The following is a 19,633-nucleotide window of genomic DNA, read 5'->3' as shown; positions in this document are numbered from 1 at the left end:
TAAAACTCTCCAGGTCAATCAACTTAGTGTTAAATCTGCAGATGCAAACAAAAAACAACATATTTAATGTTGTTTGCTAACTTAAGGTAATGCACGAGGACTATAAAAGTGACTGTTATGTTTTGTGGTACTTACCTGAAACAGGGAAGAGAGATGACAGTTTCGTAAAACCTCCAAGTGGCAATAAGGTCTTCCCTGATTGGATTGGTGGAATAATATCTCCAGGCAGACTTGAGATGGGAAGACAGGAGATCAACCAGAAGTTATAACAGCGCTCAGCTTAACTGAGTCCAGAAAACATAGAAAGTCTCAGCTGGACCACGCAGAAAGATGCCGATGCCGTCAGGTAGCGTCTCACCTGGATGAGGCCTGCAGCCGGATGTCTGCGCTTCTCAAAGTGCTTCTGTCTGTGCTGCTCCTGGACCTTCAGAGCCAGGCCTGAGCCCAGAATACCCTGCAGCCATAAAAACAGAAAACACGTCGCTCAGTGCTCCTGCCGTGCTGCGGGACGCCAGTGCCGAGCAAAATGTTAACACCTCGCCTTTATCTTGGTGAGGGTTAGCAAAAGGTCACAGCTTGGCTCAAAAGTCCTCCTTTGTCCACATCAACCAACGCAAGCAGATGTTTTACACGTACTTATTCACTCGGCTGCTCATGTATCACATACATGCAAACACATGACCTCCTGGTCATTAAGGAGGTGCAGGGCGGTGCTCTGCTAGCTGTATCCATGGGACTGATTACAGCTGATAACCTTCAGTGGGAACATGTTTTACCCACATGTTCTCATCGCAGAGTAACTGATGCTTCCAGAATGTGGAGGCTCTGGTTCGAGTCCCACTGAGACCTGCTTTCACTTGGTCGAGTGTCGGTAAACTGTGGGTGTAAAGTAAGGCTCTTTATTAACAATAGCCCTGCACAGTAAGAAGGTAGAGAGTGACACATCATAACCCCGGGACCAGAGGACGCCTGGTGTATAAACGAGTGACACCAGTGGTTGATATCATGGCACTAACTGATGCCCCGGGAGAGAACTGACTGTTTTCTTATACTGAAAGAGGCGACACTTACTAATAATCTAGCATTAAAGTGTTACAATCAACTTGTGTTGCACATTTTTTCTTCATAAATAAAAAGGTCAGAATTACTTGTGCAGTTCATACAAGACAGATTTCCTAACATGAGTATGTATTGATTGATTTATTCGGACTTAAATGAAACCCTGCACCATCAGCAGCGGTGTGTAGAGGAGAGCGCACTCACTGCAGGCAAAGCGAAGAAGGACACTCCGATCAGAGCGAAGGTGCCGGCTAGCAGCCTCCCAGCCCAGGTCTTTGGGGTTTTGTCCCCGTAGCCGATGGTGGTCAGTGTGATCTGAAAAACACAAGGAAGATAAAACACAGGCAGAAAATCTTTTAAATTAAATCACTAAAATTCGACGCAACAGCCTCGGCATCCTTGTTTCAGCAGTAATGTTTCCGTGGAGACTCATCTCTCTCTGTGACCTTCGTATTGATCCGTTAAAGGGCTCTTCAGTGTTTCCCGGAGTCAGAGGATCGCCCTGAAAAGCAGGCGGTGACAGTGGAACATCTTGTTGAAGGACATTCTGGCGGCGCAGATGCTCGCTGTCATGGAGCTTGAACTTTTGGCCCCTCTGGTTGAAGGACGGTCGCTTTAATGAGGCATTGGTGCTTCCCTTGCCAGAGGCCCTCATTAAAGCTCAGAGCTCTGCGAGCTTTCAAACGGGATTCACCGGAAACCCTCAGGCTTTCCACCGGCACATTACTAGAAACTAAAACCTGATTTTTTCCTGTCCTCTTGGCAGAAATCCCAGATTTGATTTAAAGCCAAAATATTAGCAGTTGATGATTTGGCCAGGCACCATCTGTCCACCGAGCTGCAGCCAAATCTACTCTCACCTCTAAGCTGCCAAAATCATTTCCAGACAAATAATTTGCAGAATTCAAGACAGGATTTTTTGTTTCCAGCAACAAAATTTCAACAATATGCATGTTAATTCACTGAGTGCAGTGTTAGTCGTAAACTTGGAGCTTGTTTTTTTTTTATGCACATACCAGCCCCCACCAAAGCGCATCAGCGTAGGTGTCAAAGTCCTGCTCTTTGGGCTGGGCCGTGGGGTTCTCCTGGTCAGACATGCTCACAGAGGCGTCATCCTTTTCCACCAGGTAGACAAGGAAGGACGCCAGGATGAGAGACAGGAAGCCGATGTACCAGGCTGTGATCAGCTCCTGCAGAAAACAGGGAAATATTTGAAAGAAGCTGATATTTTTTTATTTTAAATCCAATAAAAGACTGTTCTAATTCATTATTTACACATTCACAGCTGAGCAGCAGATTCCGGGTCTGAGAAATGAAGCCAACAGCCGCAGTTCCTCTAATGTCCACCTGAGGCTACCTTCAAATCTGAGTCAGTTCCTGCAAACTCCCATAAACTTTCTAATTGCTTCCAGTTTAGTTTCTTTACATCTTCAGCTCATGTGAGTGCTTCACTACACTTTACTCGATACTTCAAGCACTTTCAGTCGTCTCAGAGCGACAGCCGACTCCTTCCAGAGAAGTGCACATTTCCATAATTATATTTTCCAGCAACTTCCTTTAAAATGCTCACACGTCAGGAAGCAGGAAGTGTGCTCGGGTCCACGCCTACCTTACTGTGCGCGTAGATGGCGGAGCCCAGCAGCTTCCACGTCCCTCCTCTCCGGTCCATGCGCAGCATCCGCAGGATCTGCAGGAAGCGCAGGCTGCGCAGGGACGTGGCCAGCACATTTCCCTGGTTACGCACCGCCACCACCGGCACCGAGGCAATCAGCACGAAGATGTCTGAGCCGAAAACACAGCAGACAAAACCTCGCGTAAAAGACTGTCAGGGAAAAGCTTTCTTCACATGGTTAATGAGACTGACCCGACACGCTGATTCAGTCGTCTTTGTGGGACGACGAGTTCCTAACAGGAGCTGAACATAAAGACGCCGACGAGATGCTCCTAATACGTTTAATGGTTTTAACACACAAGGAGAATTAATGTGAATGCTTCTTCCTTCAAAGTGCCGCACAGCACATTATATTAGCTGTAAAATATTTGGAGGGTATTATTAACATAAAGTATATTCCCTGTGTGCACTGTGTTACTGCACACACAGACTCACTCACTAACCACTCGTCAGTGCACGCTGGTTATTACACCAAGCTGGATGGTTGAACAGAGGAGCTGTCTAAAGCTTTTAGAGCCTGGATCAGATTTTAAAGGTTGGTGATGAATAAAAAAAAGCCTTTCATGGCATCACAAGCTGTAATTCTTGTCCTGGAAGACTATTTCTGTGTTTATAGGTCAAGGCATCTGCAGGAAATCGAAAACTCATCATCATCATCCAAAACCGTTTCCCAAAAACTGCAGAGAAGTCTGCAAAATAGTGAGAGTCGCTTCATCTTCATCTGCAGAGCTGCTGTCATTAAAACCAGAAAACGTAAAAGAAAAAGCTGTTTTACAGGAAAACTGACACCCACGTGCTGCAGCATCGCATCAAAAACACATTATGACGGAGCACATCTTGCTGCTATGTAAAGATTTACGTCACAGTAGCTACGTCCACCTTTACACTCTGTATGGTCTAACAACTGAAACAATCCTGATTTTCACTCTTGTGAACACCTGCAGATCTCACTGAAAGTCGAAGTTGACATTTACAGGTGCCAGAAAATGACGGAAACAAACTCTACATTATTAATTTCAGGGGTGGGGAACTCCAGGTCTCGAGGCCCGATGTCCTGCAGGTTTTAGACGTGTCCTGGATCCAACACAGCTGATTTAAATGGCTAAATTACTTCCACAACATGTCCTGAAGTTCTCCAGAGGCCTGGTAATGAAGGGTGAGATCTAAAACCTGCAGGACACACTTAGGCTTGGAGTTTCCTGCCTCTGATTTACTTATATCCAAAACCCCCTGTAGACGTGTCGGTAAGCCTTCCTTACTGACGAGCTCCCAGTAACACATCGTTCACCAAACAGGATGTTCAGCAGCAGATTTCCATGTTTAATGCTCAGAAACCTTTAATGACCTTACCTAAAATGCACAGGGGTTTGCGAGCGAACTTCAGCCTGCCCCTCCATCCTTTATAGCGACAGCAGCAACCGGCCGCCCAGATCCTCAGCGCAAACTCGGCTCCAAAGATGAAGATGGCGAACGTCTCCTGCACAAGGACACGTCAAAAACCCATTCACAGCTCGCTCAGATACGAGCTGCATGCTACATCAATAACGATTCAAATTCAGTGAAATCTTTCAGTGTTACTGAATCTGCCTCTTTGTTTGTTGTTACATCCTGTTTTGGACCCACTCCACATCTGCTCTCTCGGTCGTGAAGCAACAAACAAGATTAAAAAAAGAGAAAATTGAATATTTGAAGTGTTGTTTTGTCCAAATAAGCTCTGATTTGTTCAGAAGGGCAAAGGGAAACTGTCCAGGTGGGAATGATTTCAACCAAAAATTGGATTTCAATTTTATTTTGTACATTTTTCCTTCGGACGCTTCATTTTTGGAGATTTTCTTGTAATTTTCTGGCAGTCCTTTTATTAAATCAACATTTTCCTGCTTTAATCTAATATATTTATTATTTTGTACTTTTTAAAAAAATGTCCTCTAACCATTTATTGATTTACTTACTCATGTTTTACAGCTGCTAATTACTATCAGTCCTATTTCAGTCCTTTTAATGTTTGTGTATCTGCATTTTACACTATTTATTTTTTAAAACAGTGAAGTATTTATATTATAAGTATTTATATCAGCTGAGTTTAGTTTATTTAAATGTGAAATGCAAGTACCAGATTTTATGCTCCAGCACCCTGCGACCCCTGAATTTGACATTTTTTTTAAAGGTCAAATTTGCTGATTTGAGTGAAACATGCGTCTGATGATGCACATTAAAAAAAGCTTGTGTTTAGTGGAACGATATATATATATATATATATATATATATATATATATATATATATATATATATATATATATATATATATATATATATATAAAGATACAAACATAAATGAAGAAATGAAATCTCACCAGTATGACCAGCCAGTGTGCCGACACGTTCTCGTGTTCCTTGAATGTGGTCAGTATGGCCAGAATCAAACAGCCCAGAACGATTAAAAACCTGCAGACACACAAGAGGAAAAACATTCAGTTACAATAATGCACGACACTCATGTGCAGGACACACAAACACTACAGAGTGCAGGAAAAAAATCACTCAGAGTGAAACTGCACAGTCTTACTGTCACCACTAGAGGGGGCCACGTCTCCCTTTAATTTATGCACGGGGGGATAAATTATATTATAATGTGTTTATATCACATTTACTCAAACCTGCAGGAGTAACTCCAGGATAAAGACTAAAAAAACCCAACAAAAACATCCTCATCAAACTTGTTGTCATGAATCTGTGGTTGCAGACCACGAGAGAAGCACTGACTGAACCTTTAGGACACATCAAGTCTTCAGGGGGAAGTGGACACGGAGGGGAACGAGACACATCTGAACACAAACTAAAACTTAAAGCTGTAACTGGATGAAAGATGGAAATCACAAGACAATGAAAATACAAAGTCAAACGGAGAATATTTGATGTTTTAACACATCTAAACCGAGACCACTATGATTAAAAAGCAGGAACACTGGAGGTCTGGAACTGCTTACTGTAACATGAGGTCTAAAAATGAAAAATTATACAGTCTTATTTAACAATGTGACATAAACATACAGAAAGCACGCCGCAGTGATCAGAAAACAGTGTAGATACTAAGAACGAACATTTTATTAGCACACGTCAGATTTTTTGTTAATTTCTGTTTTAATTTGACTGCATGCACAGAGTTTCATTTAAATGAGGCTAAATTACAGCACATATATAGCAAAATTCATTTCTTTCCGTTCCGCCTTTTTAATTTAACCGGGTAGGAGCGTTCATCCTGCTGCTCGTGCTGATCGGTTTAACTTCAGCGATTGTACTGCAGGCTCTCTGTTGCATAATGAATGTGTGCCTGGCAGATGAGTCGTTCAGAACTGGCTGAATTCAGACTAATCTCCACCGAGCAGGCCCGCTAACCACACAGCATCAGAAAAACAGCAGAATTTTCCTTTAAACTAAACAAATTGTGAGATAATTGTGAAGCCAGCAGGCTCACTGACAACCTCCCACTGCTACGGTGAAATCTGCACACAGCGCTTTAAAAAAAGGGTTTGGTTTGGAAAAAATATTGCCATTAATTTCAATGGACAAACCAACAAAGTCAGTTTAAGTCACCTGTATTTATGCAGCACATTTGAAAACTATAGGAGCTGATCTAAAGGACATTACATTAGAAATATAACAACTACAAAAGCATAAGTGAAGCAGCACAATTAAAGGAGACCTATTCTTTTTTTATTTATTTTTTTATTTATTTATTTGTCACATGTAGTTATAGCTGGTACAACATACAGTGAAATGTTTTTCCTGGCTAAAAAAGTACTCCCCCCGACTGTGCAGACATGCTAAAAAGGATTTTACATAAACTAAAAAAAAAGGGGGGGGGGAAGAAACAAAAGTTAAAAAGTAAAAATAATATAAAAAACAATGTAAAAGTCCATATGTTTGTGCTTATAAGTATATATCCATGACGTGCAGGATATTGTACTGTAATAATTTAAATGAAAAAAACTATAAAAATATACATTATTTACATAGTACAGATATATATAATAAGGTACGGATAAGGTTCAGAGAGAAAAGTAAAATGCAAATTATGTACTGTGTGTGAGATTGTCCATCATGTCGTCCGGTTTGTGTTTTGGTTGAAGAGTCTCACTGTTTGTGGGTAAAAACTCCTCCTGAACCTTTCTGTTCTTGTTTTCAGGCTACAGAGGCGCTTTCCTGACCTCAGTAGCCTGAACAGTTTGTGGGCGGGATGGCTGGAGTCCCTAATGATCCTGATGGCCCTGGATCTGCACCTTTCAGCATAGATGTCCTGCAGTGCTGGTAAAGATGTTCCCATAGTGCGTTCAGCTGTGTGCACAACCCTCTGCAGGGCTTTCTGTTGCTGTACTGTGCAGTTCCCGTACCACACCATGATGTTGTTGCACAGGATGCTCTCAATGACACCAGTGTAGAATCTCCTCTGTATATTCTTGGAGATCTTAAACCTCCTTAGACGCCTCAGGTGATAGAGGCGCTGTCTGCCTTTACTAATGAGGAAGTCCGTATGTGTACTCCAAGTAAGGTCCTCGTTGATGTGGACACCGAGGTATTTGAAGTTGGAGACTCTCTCCACAGGGGTTCCATTGATCTGAATTGGGGTGTGAGTTTTCTCGCCTCTCTGTTTTCTAAAGTCAATCACCATCTCCTTTGTTTTACTGATGTTCATGGAGAGGTGATTTGCCTCACACCACTTTGCTAGTCCATCCACCTCACTCTGGTAGGCCCTCTCGTCGTTCCCAGAGATGAGTCCCACCACCACTGTGTCGTCAGCAAACTTCACAATGGAATTAGTGGGGTGTCTGGCCGTGCAGTCCGCGGTGTAGAGGGGGAGGCTCAGTACACATCCCTGGGGGGCCCCTATGTTCAATGAGAGTGTATGGGAGTACACATCCCCTATTCTCACTGACTGTGGTCTCGCGGTCAGGAAGCTATAAATCCACCTGCACAAAGATGTACTGAATCCCAAATCTTGGAGCTTACCCGAGAGGGTGTGGGGCACTATGGTGTTGAATGCTGAGCTGTAATCTATAAACAGCATTCTCACATAGTTCCCACATCCCTCATCTAGATGGCTCAGTGTGGTATGCAGGACCTGTGCTACAGCATCTCCGGTAGATCTGTTTGTCCGGTATGCAAACTGCAGTGAATCGAAGTCGGGAGGAAGAAAGGAACTGATAAAGGGTTTCATGAGCCTCTCAAAACACTTCATCACTACAGATGTTAGGGCTACTGGGCGATAATCATTTAGGCTGGCTGGGCGGGTGTTCTTCGGGATCGGAACAATCACTGATGTTTTAAAGCAGGTGGGGACTACCTGCTGAGCCAGAGAGGCATTGAAGATACTAGTGAAAACTGTGGTCAGCTGATCTGCACATACTCTTAGCACACGTCCCGGTATGCTATCTGGTCCCGCTGCCTTCCTGCAGTTTGTTGCCCTCAGAGCTCTCCTCACATCATGCTCAGTCCAGCTCCAGAAAGATAGTTTAGCTCCTCTGCCTTTAAGAAAAATGTCCTCTGATTGGCTGCCCCTAAACAACACATTAGAACAGCAGGTTGGTGGGATCTCTATGACATCATACAGCACCAGAAGTAGAAAAAACTGAGTGAAGCTGAGTTTTTAGAGCCGGCTCCAGTCTGAGCTGTTGGCTCATAGGGATTTCCTTTACACACCCTGACCTGATACGATAATAACTTTTTAATATGAACAGCCTCCAAGAACAGGATAAACAATATGACAGAAAAAAAAAGGTATAGACAATTGTTCCCCTGTAGAAGGCTTGTAGGAGGAAGAACGTAGGAGGGTCTGTACACAAGAGCTGATGTACAATCACGAGCAGCAGAGCTCGACATGATGCTGGATTTAAGAGCCTGGGGGCAGCGCCGCAGACAGATCAGCCAGTTTTGGTTTTAAGGTGGAAGCGAGAATTAATTAAACAAATTCAAGCATATTTATCATGACGCCAGTTAGCAGGCTAACAGGTGGCATCAATTTTCAATGCCCTTAAGCAAAGCACTCTCTTTGTCCAAACACAGCAGCATCCAGGGTGATAAATCACCTCTTGGACCTGTAGTGTAATAAGTAAAGCGAGGCTGTTATCACATTTGTTCACCTTGTGCTCGAGTACACGCTGGTTGGTGGTCACATGATTATTAAAAATCCAGCTATGCAGCAGCATCATTGATCATCATCAGTAAATAACCAGTGAAATAAAAACCACAGCCTGGTACTGCATGCAAACGCTAATGCAGATTTTTATTCACTCATGTGATTGTCATGTTTAACCTGTGAGCCAGCAGGATGTGAGTCACCATTACAGAGCTGAACACTTCAACGTGCACAGTAAATAAGTAACAGTTGACTGTAAACAGCTGCACAGAGGTCACCAAGTGATGTTTACATGATGGTGTTAAAAGGTCTGACTTTCTAAACAAGCTGCATGAATCAATTACTGCAGTGGAAACAGCAAAATCATAGCCTGATGTAATCCCTATAAATCAATAAACAAATAAGCAATAACAATAAAAACAAAACAATAGAAAAAAAGATAGAAAAAGTAAAAAAAAAAAAAATCACATAAAAGACTTGTATGTCTTGGTTAATGATTGCTACCCCTGAAACTGAATGAAACAACCCCCCCCCCCCCCCAAAAAACAAACAAACAAACAAACAAACAATATAAATCACACTTTAAAAACAAAAACGTACTATCCACAGACATCCACAATAGGAGTCACCAGTGCCCTCGATTAGTTACCACTAACATTAAAGTAAGAAAACAGGAAATCTGGGATGGAGCAAAGCCTTCTCAGCTGTGGTACGTGGGTCACGGCTCGTACCAGGAGGGAAACTTACCAGCTGCAGTAATCTGACTTAAAATATCAGGAAGCTTCATGAAAGCCAGAGAACAAAGTACAGAGAGTATAGAGTGTATAAAACAGCAGCTGGTTTGGTTTTCTGGAGCAAGAATTGAACAAACTGAGATAAGAAGGTGACGAGCTAGGTTATCAGCTAATGCTAGCTAGCTAATTAGCAAGCTACACTACAAACTAAGATGGTGAGCAACAAACACAAAAACAAACAGAGCTGCCAAGTCACAGCAGGTTGATCACCAAAACTTCTTTGACATATTATTGACAGGTAACTGTTCTAAAAAACACCAAATGTGACTCAGCGGTGCAGTAGTTTAAGTTAGCAGAGGTCAGGCCTAAAACCAAGGCAGGGAAAAACAAGATACCAGCGATCTGATCAAGTCGCAACAGTAGAAGATACTCTCCACAGAGCATCTTCTACTGTGGAGTAGGACTGGATGCAACAGAAGCACACTGGGCTGTCAATCAAAGGAGCCACACCCTTAACAGAAGTGTATCACCACCTGTACAGGTGTTAAACTGTCCATAGAGTCTAATCTGTTTTTGCAGCAGGCTGGGAAATTTTAACATTGGAGTCTATGGGGAATGACTCACATTTGGAGGACATTAGAGTAACAGAAGAATTTTAGTATTTAAGGCTTCATATTCCAGCCTCTGAACAACAGAATAAAGGCCCAAAATCAATTCATTTTTTTATATAGCACCAAATCACAACAACAAATCAATTCAAGCCGCTTAATATTGTAAGACCCCAAGATAATACAGACAAACCTCAGCAATCATAGGACCTCCTATGAGTACAAACTTAACAATGGGAAGGAAAAACTCCCTTTTAACAGGAAGAAACCTCCAACAGACCCAGGCTCAGGGAGGGGCGGGGCCATCTGCTGCGACTGGTTGGAGGTGAGGGGGAGGGAGGCACAAAGACAGGCAGGGGTGAAGGTGGGTCAGTGGATGAAATAGAGCCCCCTGTGCAGCACAAAACATCAAACACATTCAGCTAACTGGAGAAAATGTAGTAATTATAAGAGTTAAATCCTCCTTCATTTGTGTGACTAATGACACGAACGCTAAATACATCAAGATGAGCTTTAAAACAGGAAAGAAAAACTCTCTGTGCAGTTCAGTAGCTCCTGTTTCAGCCTTAATAAAAACATATTAGTTGTCCTCTATAATAAAATGAGAGCATAAACTATTTATTGTCATTTCCACTTGATGAATCCCCTAATTCTCATTCTGTGCCCTACCACCTAAATATTCAGTTTTCCACGGTCTAATGCTGCATTTTAAAAAGCTCGTACTGCTACTCTTACACTTATATTTAGCTTCCAGAGCTCAAATTAATTGGATGCACACGTACAAATGGCTATTTAAATGCTCCTGTAGAGTCGATCACACTGTGGCTGGATTCCAGGTACACTGGAGTTAACCGCCCAGCTATGATATACGACCCCGAACTGCGCTGAGCAAACTCAGCCGCAGGAAGGCAGCCAATTAACATTTATCCAGAGCGCCCATTACTCGCCACCATCAGCTCTGCAAAAGATTATTTTGTTCTTTCTCAGCTCGGGTGTGATGGGGTCATTTCAAAGCAACTCATCCAAGAGCTTCACAGCAGCCACGGGACAGCCACTGATAATAAGAACCTCTGGAACATGTTATCATTTGCATAATTCGCAACACTACAGGCGTTGATGTTAAGACGCGAGTCGTGCAATTAGAGTCCAAATAAAGGCTTCTTGGTTTTTAACTTACTGTAGCCTAATCCAATCAAGTATTTACTGCAGTATTTCATCAGGGTCATTGATGTAAAATGGTTCAAATCTAAAAATAAGTGCAGAAAAGAAGCTTCAAGGCAGACGAAGATGAAGCAGCTCAACTGACAGATAAGTTGGGTTAACTCGATATTGCACAAAAATGGTTGAAAATGAGATTAAAGGAAACTGTATACGTTTTTCTGTGGGGTTAAATTGTTAGTGAATTTGTTTGGCCACTGCAGAGTTAATTAACTGGTAAGACTAGTATCTCGAGGAAGATATGGATTTGGATATTTGGGGGAAGGATCCTTTACTGTACATGTTTACATAAATGTAGGCGTGGAGCTCAAAAAGCCATCGATTGCTCCACCGTTTAGATTCTTTTCCAGTCCTCCACCCTTCCATTCCTGAGTCTTGAATCATTCATGGCCTGTTGTATTGCCATTAGCCGGTGTCGACAACTCGGAGAAGTTTCTGAAGTGCTTCACAATCATAACAGCATCAATATTTCACAGCCAAACAGCCTGAAGAGCTTTATCGAATTGACCTGAAAGAAATGGTAAATGGCCTGTATTTGTATAGCGCTTTACTAGTCCCTAAGGACCCCAAAGCGCTTTACATATCCAGTCATCCACCCATTCACACACACATTCACACACTGGTGATGGCAGCTACATTGTAGCCACAGCCACCCTGGGGCGCACTGACAGAGGCGAGGCTGCCGGACACTGGTGCCACCGGGCCCTCTGACCACCACCAGTGATAGTTGAGCGCTTGCACATGTGGCTGTCACACGTTTCTCTGACTCGTCACAGTTTTTCCTTCCTGCATTCCTGTCCTCTGAATTAAACTGGAGCGTTTCTCCTCAAAGTTATCCAGAGGACAGAGATAATCCTGGAGCGAGCGCAACCAGATCAATGTTAACTCGATATGATCCGACAGATACAGATCTGCAACACAACCGGCTTCCTATTCGTCTTCAAATAGTTTGTTCAATAAGGCACACAGAGCGCCGTCGATGCCCATTAGAGGCGACATGTCGAGTGGAGCCGGGCGGAAATCAAACAGTCCGACTGAATCCGCAGGAAAAAAGTCAGCCAAAGAAGACGTGGCAGGCTCGGGAGTGACCACATGGCTTTGACGGGTTTAAGAAGAGTCCAGTTCTTGAGTGGGGCCAGAGTTAAACAGATAAATCAATAGAAGAGACACAGTCTTTACCATTTCAATCATCCACAGCTCCACACAGACAGAAAGTCCGACTCAAGTGAATGAAATGAGTCCAGTCTAGTCCATCGATATCCACACCAGGTGGCTTCCTCAGGAGGTCTGACCCATAACAACAGACTATGAAATACCAGATTTCTATCCTGCTTTTTGATGTTCCAGTGAGAGTAGTGGCAAAAGTAAGCATCTAGCTATAAAGTCCTGTTTCTGGGACAGCCAGCAGTGTTTCCACAGGAGGAAGTGACATAAATACACCCTGAGATGCCACCAACACCTCCAGCCTCACTATTAGTCTGTGTGTATGAGGTGAGGTGGTGAAACGCTCCTGGAAGCTCCATTAGCTTCCTGTTGGACAAATCAGTGAAGCATGCCGTCCAATCTGTGCTGTGATTGGCAATCAAGAGTTTCCTGATAGAGAAAACGGTCTTTCCATCCATTTTCTTTGTGATAAGGTCACGAGTGACTGATGAGAGGGGACTGGACCTGGTGGCTCTGCAGGAATCGGTAAAATGATGGAGATTCGCACTAAGAAGAGGCACTGGTTTTTGAGAAAATGGTCTAGTGCCTGGAACAGCTTATAGAGCGTTTGACATATGCGATAAATAAAGCGTCACAAGGCCAGAATCAAACAATGACCCAACTAAAGGAGACAGAGTACAGCTACAAGGTAAAATCCTTTAGTTTTAAAGCTCAAAAAAGCCACTGCAGATACTGAAATATGTCCAAAAGTAAAAGGATGGATAGTTAGGATAGGACCTAGGATAGGATCTCCAATCATACAAAATGCCTTCAGTTCTCTTCAGTTTTGTGACTAAAAATTGAAACAGCTAAAACCTAAAGTTCAGATTTAATTAGTTTATCTGTTTATGTGGACGAATGGTTTACTGTTATTAGAGGTTATGTGGCAGGAATGATGAGGTCATCCCACCTAAACTCCACTCTCTCCGTTAATCCACCTTCCCTGTGTCGGCCTCAGCTATGCCCGGTGCTGATACCACCCCTGAGGTTTCCTAACATCCAATTTGCCAACGAGATTCAATAAAGAGTGCCGACGACGCAATTCTGGCAGTTAATTTGCTCAGTAATATGCAAACACTGGTGGGAAAGGACAGCAGCAGGACCGGCGGTAATGACTGCAGTCACAAGGACGAGATGAGAGGATCTGTGGGAAGACGTTTGCAAACAGTCGAACATCATTGACGTGCTGCTATGAAGCGGAGCGAGCCTGGTGTTCACTGCTGGCTGACAGCTGCAGTTCTTTGACTCACTTAAATGTTACAGGGAGTTTTAGGACTTCAATATCTGAAACTTCTGCTTTGGAAATGAAATTTTACAAAACTGAAAAAACGAGCTACTCTTTACCTGGGTGAGTTTATTATTAGACACTCACTTCAGTTCAGAGTGATCAGATTTGATTTATCAAACAGTTAAATTATCCAACCATCCATTTTCTGAACCAGTTCAGTCACAGACGCTGGAGCCGATCCCACCTGTGATCCTGTGAGCAGACATGAGCTGACGGGTTTGAACCCAACACCCTCCAGCTGGTTGGGCCCTGGTTTTGAACCCAGGTAAATTAATTAGAGTAAACTAATGAAGACAACTGTTACATTAAAGCTGTGGCCTGTTTTGTTGTTATCCGTGATGCGTTTCATGATCATATATTGTATGTATTGTACGCTGTACGAGTAAATGGAAGACCTGCATACATGATAACCAGATTATCTGTATAACGTCAATAAAGCATGCGATGAAGTCACAGGTAAGTCAAAATTTTGAGTTAATAACCTGAAACTTTACCTTACAAATGGATTTTGTTTTCCAGAGCAGGTTTTCATAGAGATTAGCCAACCTCATCCAGTCATGTGCTTTGTATCTGGTTTGTTAGCTAGCTTTTAATTTATCTGTATTGTCAGGCAAGCTAGTGTTAGCTAACATTAGCCAGAAGAAATACAGCTCAGGGTTTCATCCAAAAAACGATCTCTTGATGAACTGAAGATCATGCTAATGCTAATCATAGCTTTTTACTGAGGGTAAAATTTCCATTTTATCAGATACACTTCAGTAGATAAAGCTAACAGCTTAGCTAGCTGGCTAACTTTAGCTTTTCTCTACTTCATGTGACATGTCTGTCAGGCTTTTTCTGTACAAGGAGTCTGTTTATGAAAAATGTGATTTGGGTTTCTCACTCTGTATTCGGAGTAATACCCGACAATTTACTGATGAAGTAACTGATCAATCGGGTCACTTCCTGTCTTTATCATCTACAAAGACATCTTCTCCTCCTACCTTCACCATTGGTTAGAGTACTGGGCTTCACCTTTATTGATGACTTTGGAAAATGCATTCTGCCCTTATTGATTTATCTGGGAAGCATTCTGAAATATGGATTCATTTTCCCTGAATGCTCCGTCTCCCAGGAGACTCCCTGCTGACCTCAACACTGCTTCTCAAAGCTGACAGAAGGTGAGATTTACAGGCATTTGCAGCGATCCTGACAGAAAACCATGTTGGGAGTGATGGCTTTCACCTCCAGCACCTCCCCCTTTCCCTCCATCCTCCCCCACCGAGGACGGCCCAGCAGCTGGAGACAGGAAAAAGATATTCAGGCTGTGATTTGGGATTTGCTGATCAGGCAGAACATGGTGTTTCACTGGGGATATCCTGACCCCTGGATGTACTGGCGCATGGTGTGTTTGTAGTTGTGTATCTGTGCATGTGTGTGTGCCAGACAGCTTCAGACAGCTTCATGAGAATAAACCATGGACAGATTAGTAGATGGACTGGTACTTCTAGTCTTATTTACCCAATCACTCGATGGATGAATCAGGGTTCAGATTTCTTATCTTCAGTATTTTCAGTTTCACTACAGATTGGACAGTAGCTGGACGGTGTTTCTACACAAGTTTGTCGCTTCCATTCAAACTAGGACCCCAGCAATATTTTTAGCAATCAAAGCAATCACAAAGAAGTTTCTGCCAACCACCTGGTGAAATTTATCCCTAGTGACAAATGGCTGCCAGTGGGGTCAATGACCAGTCTGTAGATCTGCACGACTAAGTCCCACTGCACGAGTAGGACTTTAGTCTCTAGGCCCGTGTGCCTGGGCTTTACTCTACATTGTCACCATGACTGTCACACATCCAAAATCATGCACAAGTTAACATTAACATTGTTAGTAGCCACGTACCTGCAATACCTTAACATAACTAAAAGTCTTTTAGCCACTATTGATATCACCATTAGTAAAAAAACAAATTTAAAAACCATGTTTAAACATTGTTGTGTTAGCTTCACTTTTCAGATCTGGGAGTTCTGATCAACTTTTACAGTATTTGTGGATAAAACTTCCTTCCTTTGGCTGGTGCTATTATTAGCTTACCTGCTAACAAATTGAATACTAAAACTCAACGTTTTAGCTAGCAGGCTAACCTTAGCATGTGTACCTTTTATTGCTAACAAAAGCACACATAAGCCTTATCTAAAGCCTCATGAGTGCTTGTTTTTAGGCCTTTATGTAGAGTTTGTGTTGTGTTAAAGGCCTGTTATTTGTTGATGACCATTAATAAATGACCATTAGGTAGTGTCTAAGCTAATGTTAGCTAGCATTTAGTTACTGTAAAAACAGAGGTCTTCAGTCACAAGACTCAATCACAGGCCCGGTTTGACTTTTGTGATTCACTTACTTTGAGTGTTTACTCACTCCCTGATTGAGCAAACAAAATGAGATAATTAGTCAAACTAATCAGATTCATTTAAGCTAATTATAGAATATTTTTTAATTAGCTTTAAAAAAGCCACAGCAGCAAACCCACATCAGAGAGTCTCCTAAAGCAGCCGAGGAGTCAATAAGCTGCAGAGATGATGCTGATTACTCAGGAAAACATCTACCTGCTGGATGCATCACACTCAAGCCGAGTGCTGACTTTGAGTTTCTCTCCGTCCTTGTGAAGCGCCAATCAAATCGACTCGTACAGTCCCACCATGAAGTCCTCAGTGGCCTCACGGGACTGAATTCAGAGGTTGGACGAGATCAGTGGAGCTCTGTTTTAATCTCTCCTTCTGTGTCTGCTTGATAAAGATTTATGAGTGTTCAATGATTTGAACAAGGACGTCGTTCATCCTAAAAATAGATCACACTCCTTATGTTGAGCTTGGTTTTCATCTCGGGGGATCTGATAGGTCAGACTGTCACTTTATCATCTCTACCAGCTAAGTCACATTAGCTGGTAGAGATGATAAGTAAGGTAAACCTTTGAGTGTTTTGCACCCTGTAGTTCACTCATTTCAGTGACTTAAAACTCCTGTGATCTGTGCTTATTTTACATTTTTTTTAACTGAGGCTGCTGATGATGAGGAGACAAGAGGGGGAAGCAGGAAGGTGAGAAACACCTGAAAGTCGGAAATGGGCCAAATTAAATTTGATAAGGTAGAGTAAGTTAAACTCATCTCAACTTTGAGACAACAGAAGCCAGCTGGAGTTAAGAAATGTGGAGTTAAAATGTGTATATTTTAAATGCATTGATTACATCAAAACTGGATTGTTTGACCTTTGACCTTTAGATGCAGATGTACAGATGTCTTGTCCTGGTGGGGGGACTCGTCTATGTTTTGTGGAGGAGTACATATGTTAGCGCCTTAATTCTGTTGGTCATTGGAAAAATAAAATTCAGATCCCAAAGTAACTCAAAGTAACTATGAGCTAATGACCTTCTATTGATCTATGACATCAGTACACATTTTTCTGAGTGGTCTCAATCACTAGATTTAGCTCTCATTGATTATAGCGTAATTTTTTAAAATTATGGTCACATTTAAAGAAGAAAAAAAAGAGAAAAAAAACAGTAGTAATGAAAAACAAGCAGCGCCAGGAGACGTCTGGAAACTCCGAGTACAAAAACAGTCTGGGCTAATCTGAGGGGGGCTAATTAGACACTGGGGAGATTATTTCAACACAGGTAAACCCACTGAAGGCAGGACAAACAATTACAAAGGAGGTAAAACTGACCGGGAATAACAAAACGGAAAAAATGAAATTACTTTAAATGCAAACTCAAACCACGAGCATATAATAACTTCAGGCATATTCAGTTGTTTTGTTTTTATTTTTGATTGTTTAGAAAACAAACTTCATGTTGGAGGTATCGTTACAGCCGGCTGGATGAGAGGTAAACAAATAAGTCTGAGACTTCATCCTGAAAAAGTCTAAAACGAACTGCAGATGCAGTTTAGTGTTAACAAAACACGAAGCTACTTTAGTCAAAACAAAGCTATTATTAACATAAGCAAGAATTTATATTTGGTAATACGGCTCTGAGGTCTGCAGGCTGAAACAGAGGTAAAGGTGGGTTGCAAAGTGGCTGCAGATGAGCAGCAAACGTAGGCAGGGTAAAGCTCCTTTCTTTTAAAGAAAACTTAGAAAAGTCCAGACAAGCCTGCAGCGCCGTGAAAAAACACGGGTTGAAGGAAAACAGAGAAAAATAAAAACAAAACTCGACTGGAAGCTTTATGGATCAGCAGTTCGTTTGGTCGTCACAACCTCCAAACTAGTGATTTATGTTCCTGTACATGAACCTTTATTTTTCACCCGTCTGGTCTCAGATGCACTGATCTGTTTCCAATATTGCGAAATGAATATTGTCCACATTCAATGGGTGGAAAAACTCCACATTTGGAGGGTGAAGGTTGGGTGGAGTTAATAATTTTCCAGTTAAACAATTTTGACTCCTGCACCCGACAAATTTCTGCTTCATTTGGTATCTTTAACATTTTTATTAATTTGAAACAAGTTTTAAAAGATCGTGGGTTGTTGTTAAAATCCAACGAACGAATCTGTGCCTTCATTAAAAAAAACGTGACAGTTGATGTCAATGAACACGAACAAATGATTTCTTTTCATGGCTATTTCGTGTTTTTGCTAATTGACCATACTGATTGATCACACGTTAATGAAACATTTCACCCGATCTCTGCGACTCCTCAGGCTCACAGAGGGTTTTATTTTTTAAACCATGGTAGATTTAGCCGAATACCAGCTGACTGTCACTTTCGAGCTCTCTCCATCGACTTCAGCCCCTATCACTCGTCTTTCACAGCTTCTTTACTGGTTATTCCAGTCTCCAGTGTATTTGGCTACCAAAGGAAGGTGAAGGTTTATTATTCTTTCTGCTTTGGAGATTTTGTCCCTGTTTGAAGGCAGAAATGCACGCTGAAAACACTGCAGCCAAAATAATGTACCATCGGTTTTCGTCTGCTGCCACTTGACTCCAGGTCGCTGTAAATAAAACATCTCTGAAAGTCACTGCAGAGAATCAAACTGCCTCCCGTCACTCTGGGTCAGAGCTCATTTTATTCTGCTGCTGATACAAAGCTGGAGAAATGGGAGCAGCTCATGCAGATCACCTCGACTCGCTGGGTCTGATCGAAGCATTCGCCTCAAACAGCAGAGCTGAGGGAGCCGACGGGTGAACGTAGCCAACAGATAAAGTCATGCAGATCTGCAGCAGTTTAAAATCACTGACACTTCTCACCACAGTTTCCTCTGGAGGGGAAACTGATGCAGTCCACTGACCTCATCTTTGAAAAGTTAAGGACCAAATCTCAAATACCGAGAGCTAATTATCTTAGATTTCCTGGCCGCATAATTAGGGTCATTCCAAAGGAAATGAGGTTCAGTAACGCCTCCCTGCCTCTTGGTTGGAAAGATGAGTGAAAGACAAATATGGCTGCCACAGTCATACTTCAGTAAAATGTAAATGTCTCCGAACTCACACAAAGAATCAAACCGACAGATCAGACTTTAAGTCTGAAGCTCTGTGAGAATAAATGTAAAATACAAGGAAGAAAGAAGAAGTCAAATTCAAATAAAGCAGGAATGAAAGAAGCATGAACGAGAGAAGGAAGAGACACAAAAATGATAAGGGCACATGAAAGGAAATGAGAAGGGAGGGAAAAACAGAAGAAGAAGAACCACTGGAAAGTGGAAAAAGAAAGTAGGAATGAAGGAAATACAACAACAAAATAGGTC

General features: G+C 42.2%; 1 protein-coding gene across 1 annotated transcript in view; it reads right to left on the bottom strand.

The window, feature by feature from the left end:
• kcnq3 (potassium voltage-gated channel, KQT-like subfamily, member 3) overlaps positions 1-19,633 on the bottom strand; it is a 108,079-nt gene that overhangs the window by 14,973 nt on the left and 73,473 nt on the right. The window contains exons 3-9 of the mRNA XM_085389251.1: positions 5,083-5,173; positions 4,082-4,208; positions 2,669-2,841; positions 2,076-2,249; positions 1,264-1,374; positions 359-454; positions 136-230 (exon numbers count right to left, since the gene is read on the bottom strand). Of these exons, the coding sequence (XP_085245377.1) occupies positions 136-230; positions 359-454; positions 1,264-1,374; positions 2,076-2,249; positions 2,669-2,841; positions 4,082-4,208; positions 5,083-5,173 (867 nt within the window). The remainder of the gene's footprint in view (positions 1-135; positions 231-358; positions 455-1,263; positions 1,375-2,075; positions 2,250-2,668; positions 2,842-4,081; positions 4,209-5,082; positions 5,174-19,633) is intronic.

Source organism: Rhamphochromis longiceps, linkage group LG18 (genome assembly GCF_057381845.1).
Source record: "Rhamphochromis longiceps isolate RC_006_pf linkage group LG18, R_longiceps_female_GT1.1, whole genome shotgun sequence".
Classification (NCBI taxonomy): domain Eukaryota; kingdom Metazoa; phylum Chordata; class Actinopteri; order Cichliformes; family Cichlidae; genus Rhamphochromis; species Rhamphochromis longiceps.
Note: the sequence above shows the minus strand (reverse complement) of the source record. Positions and strands in the feature narration are given on the sequence as shown.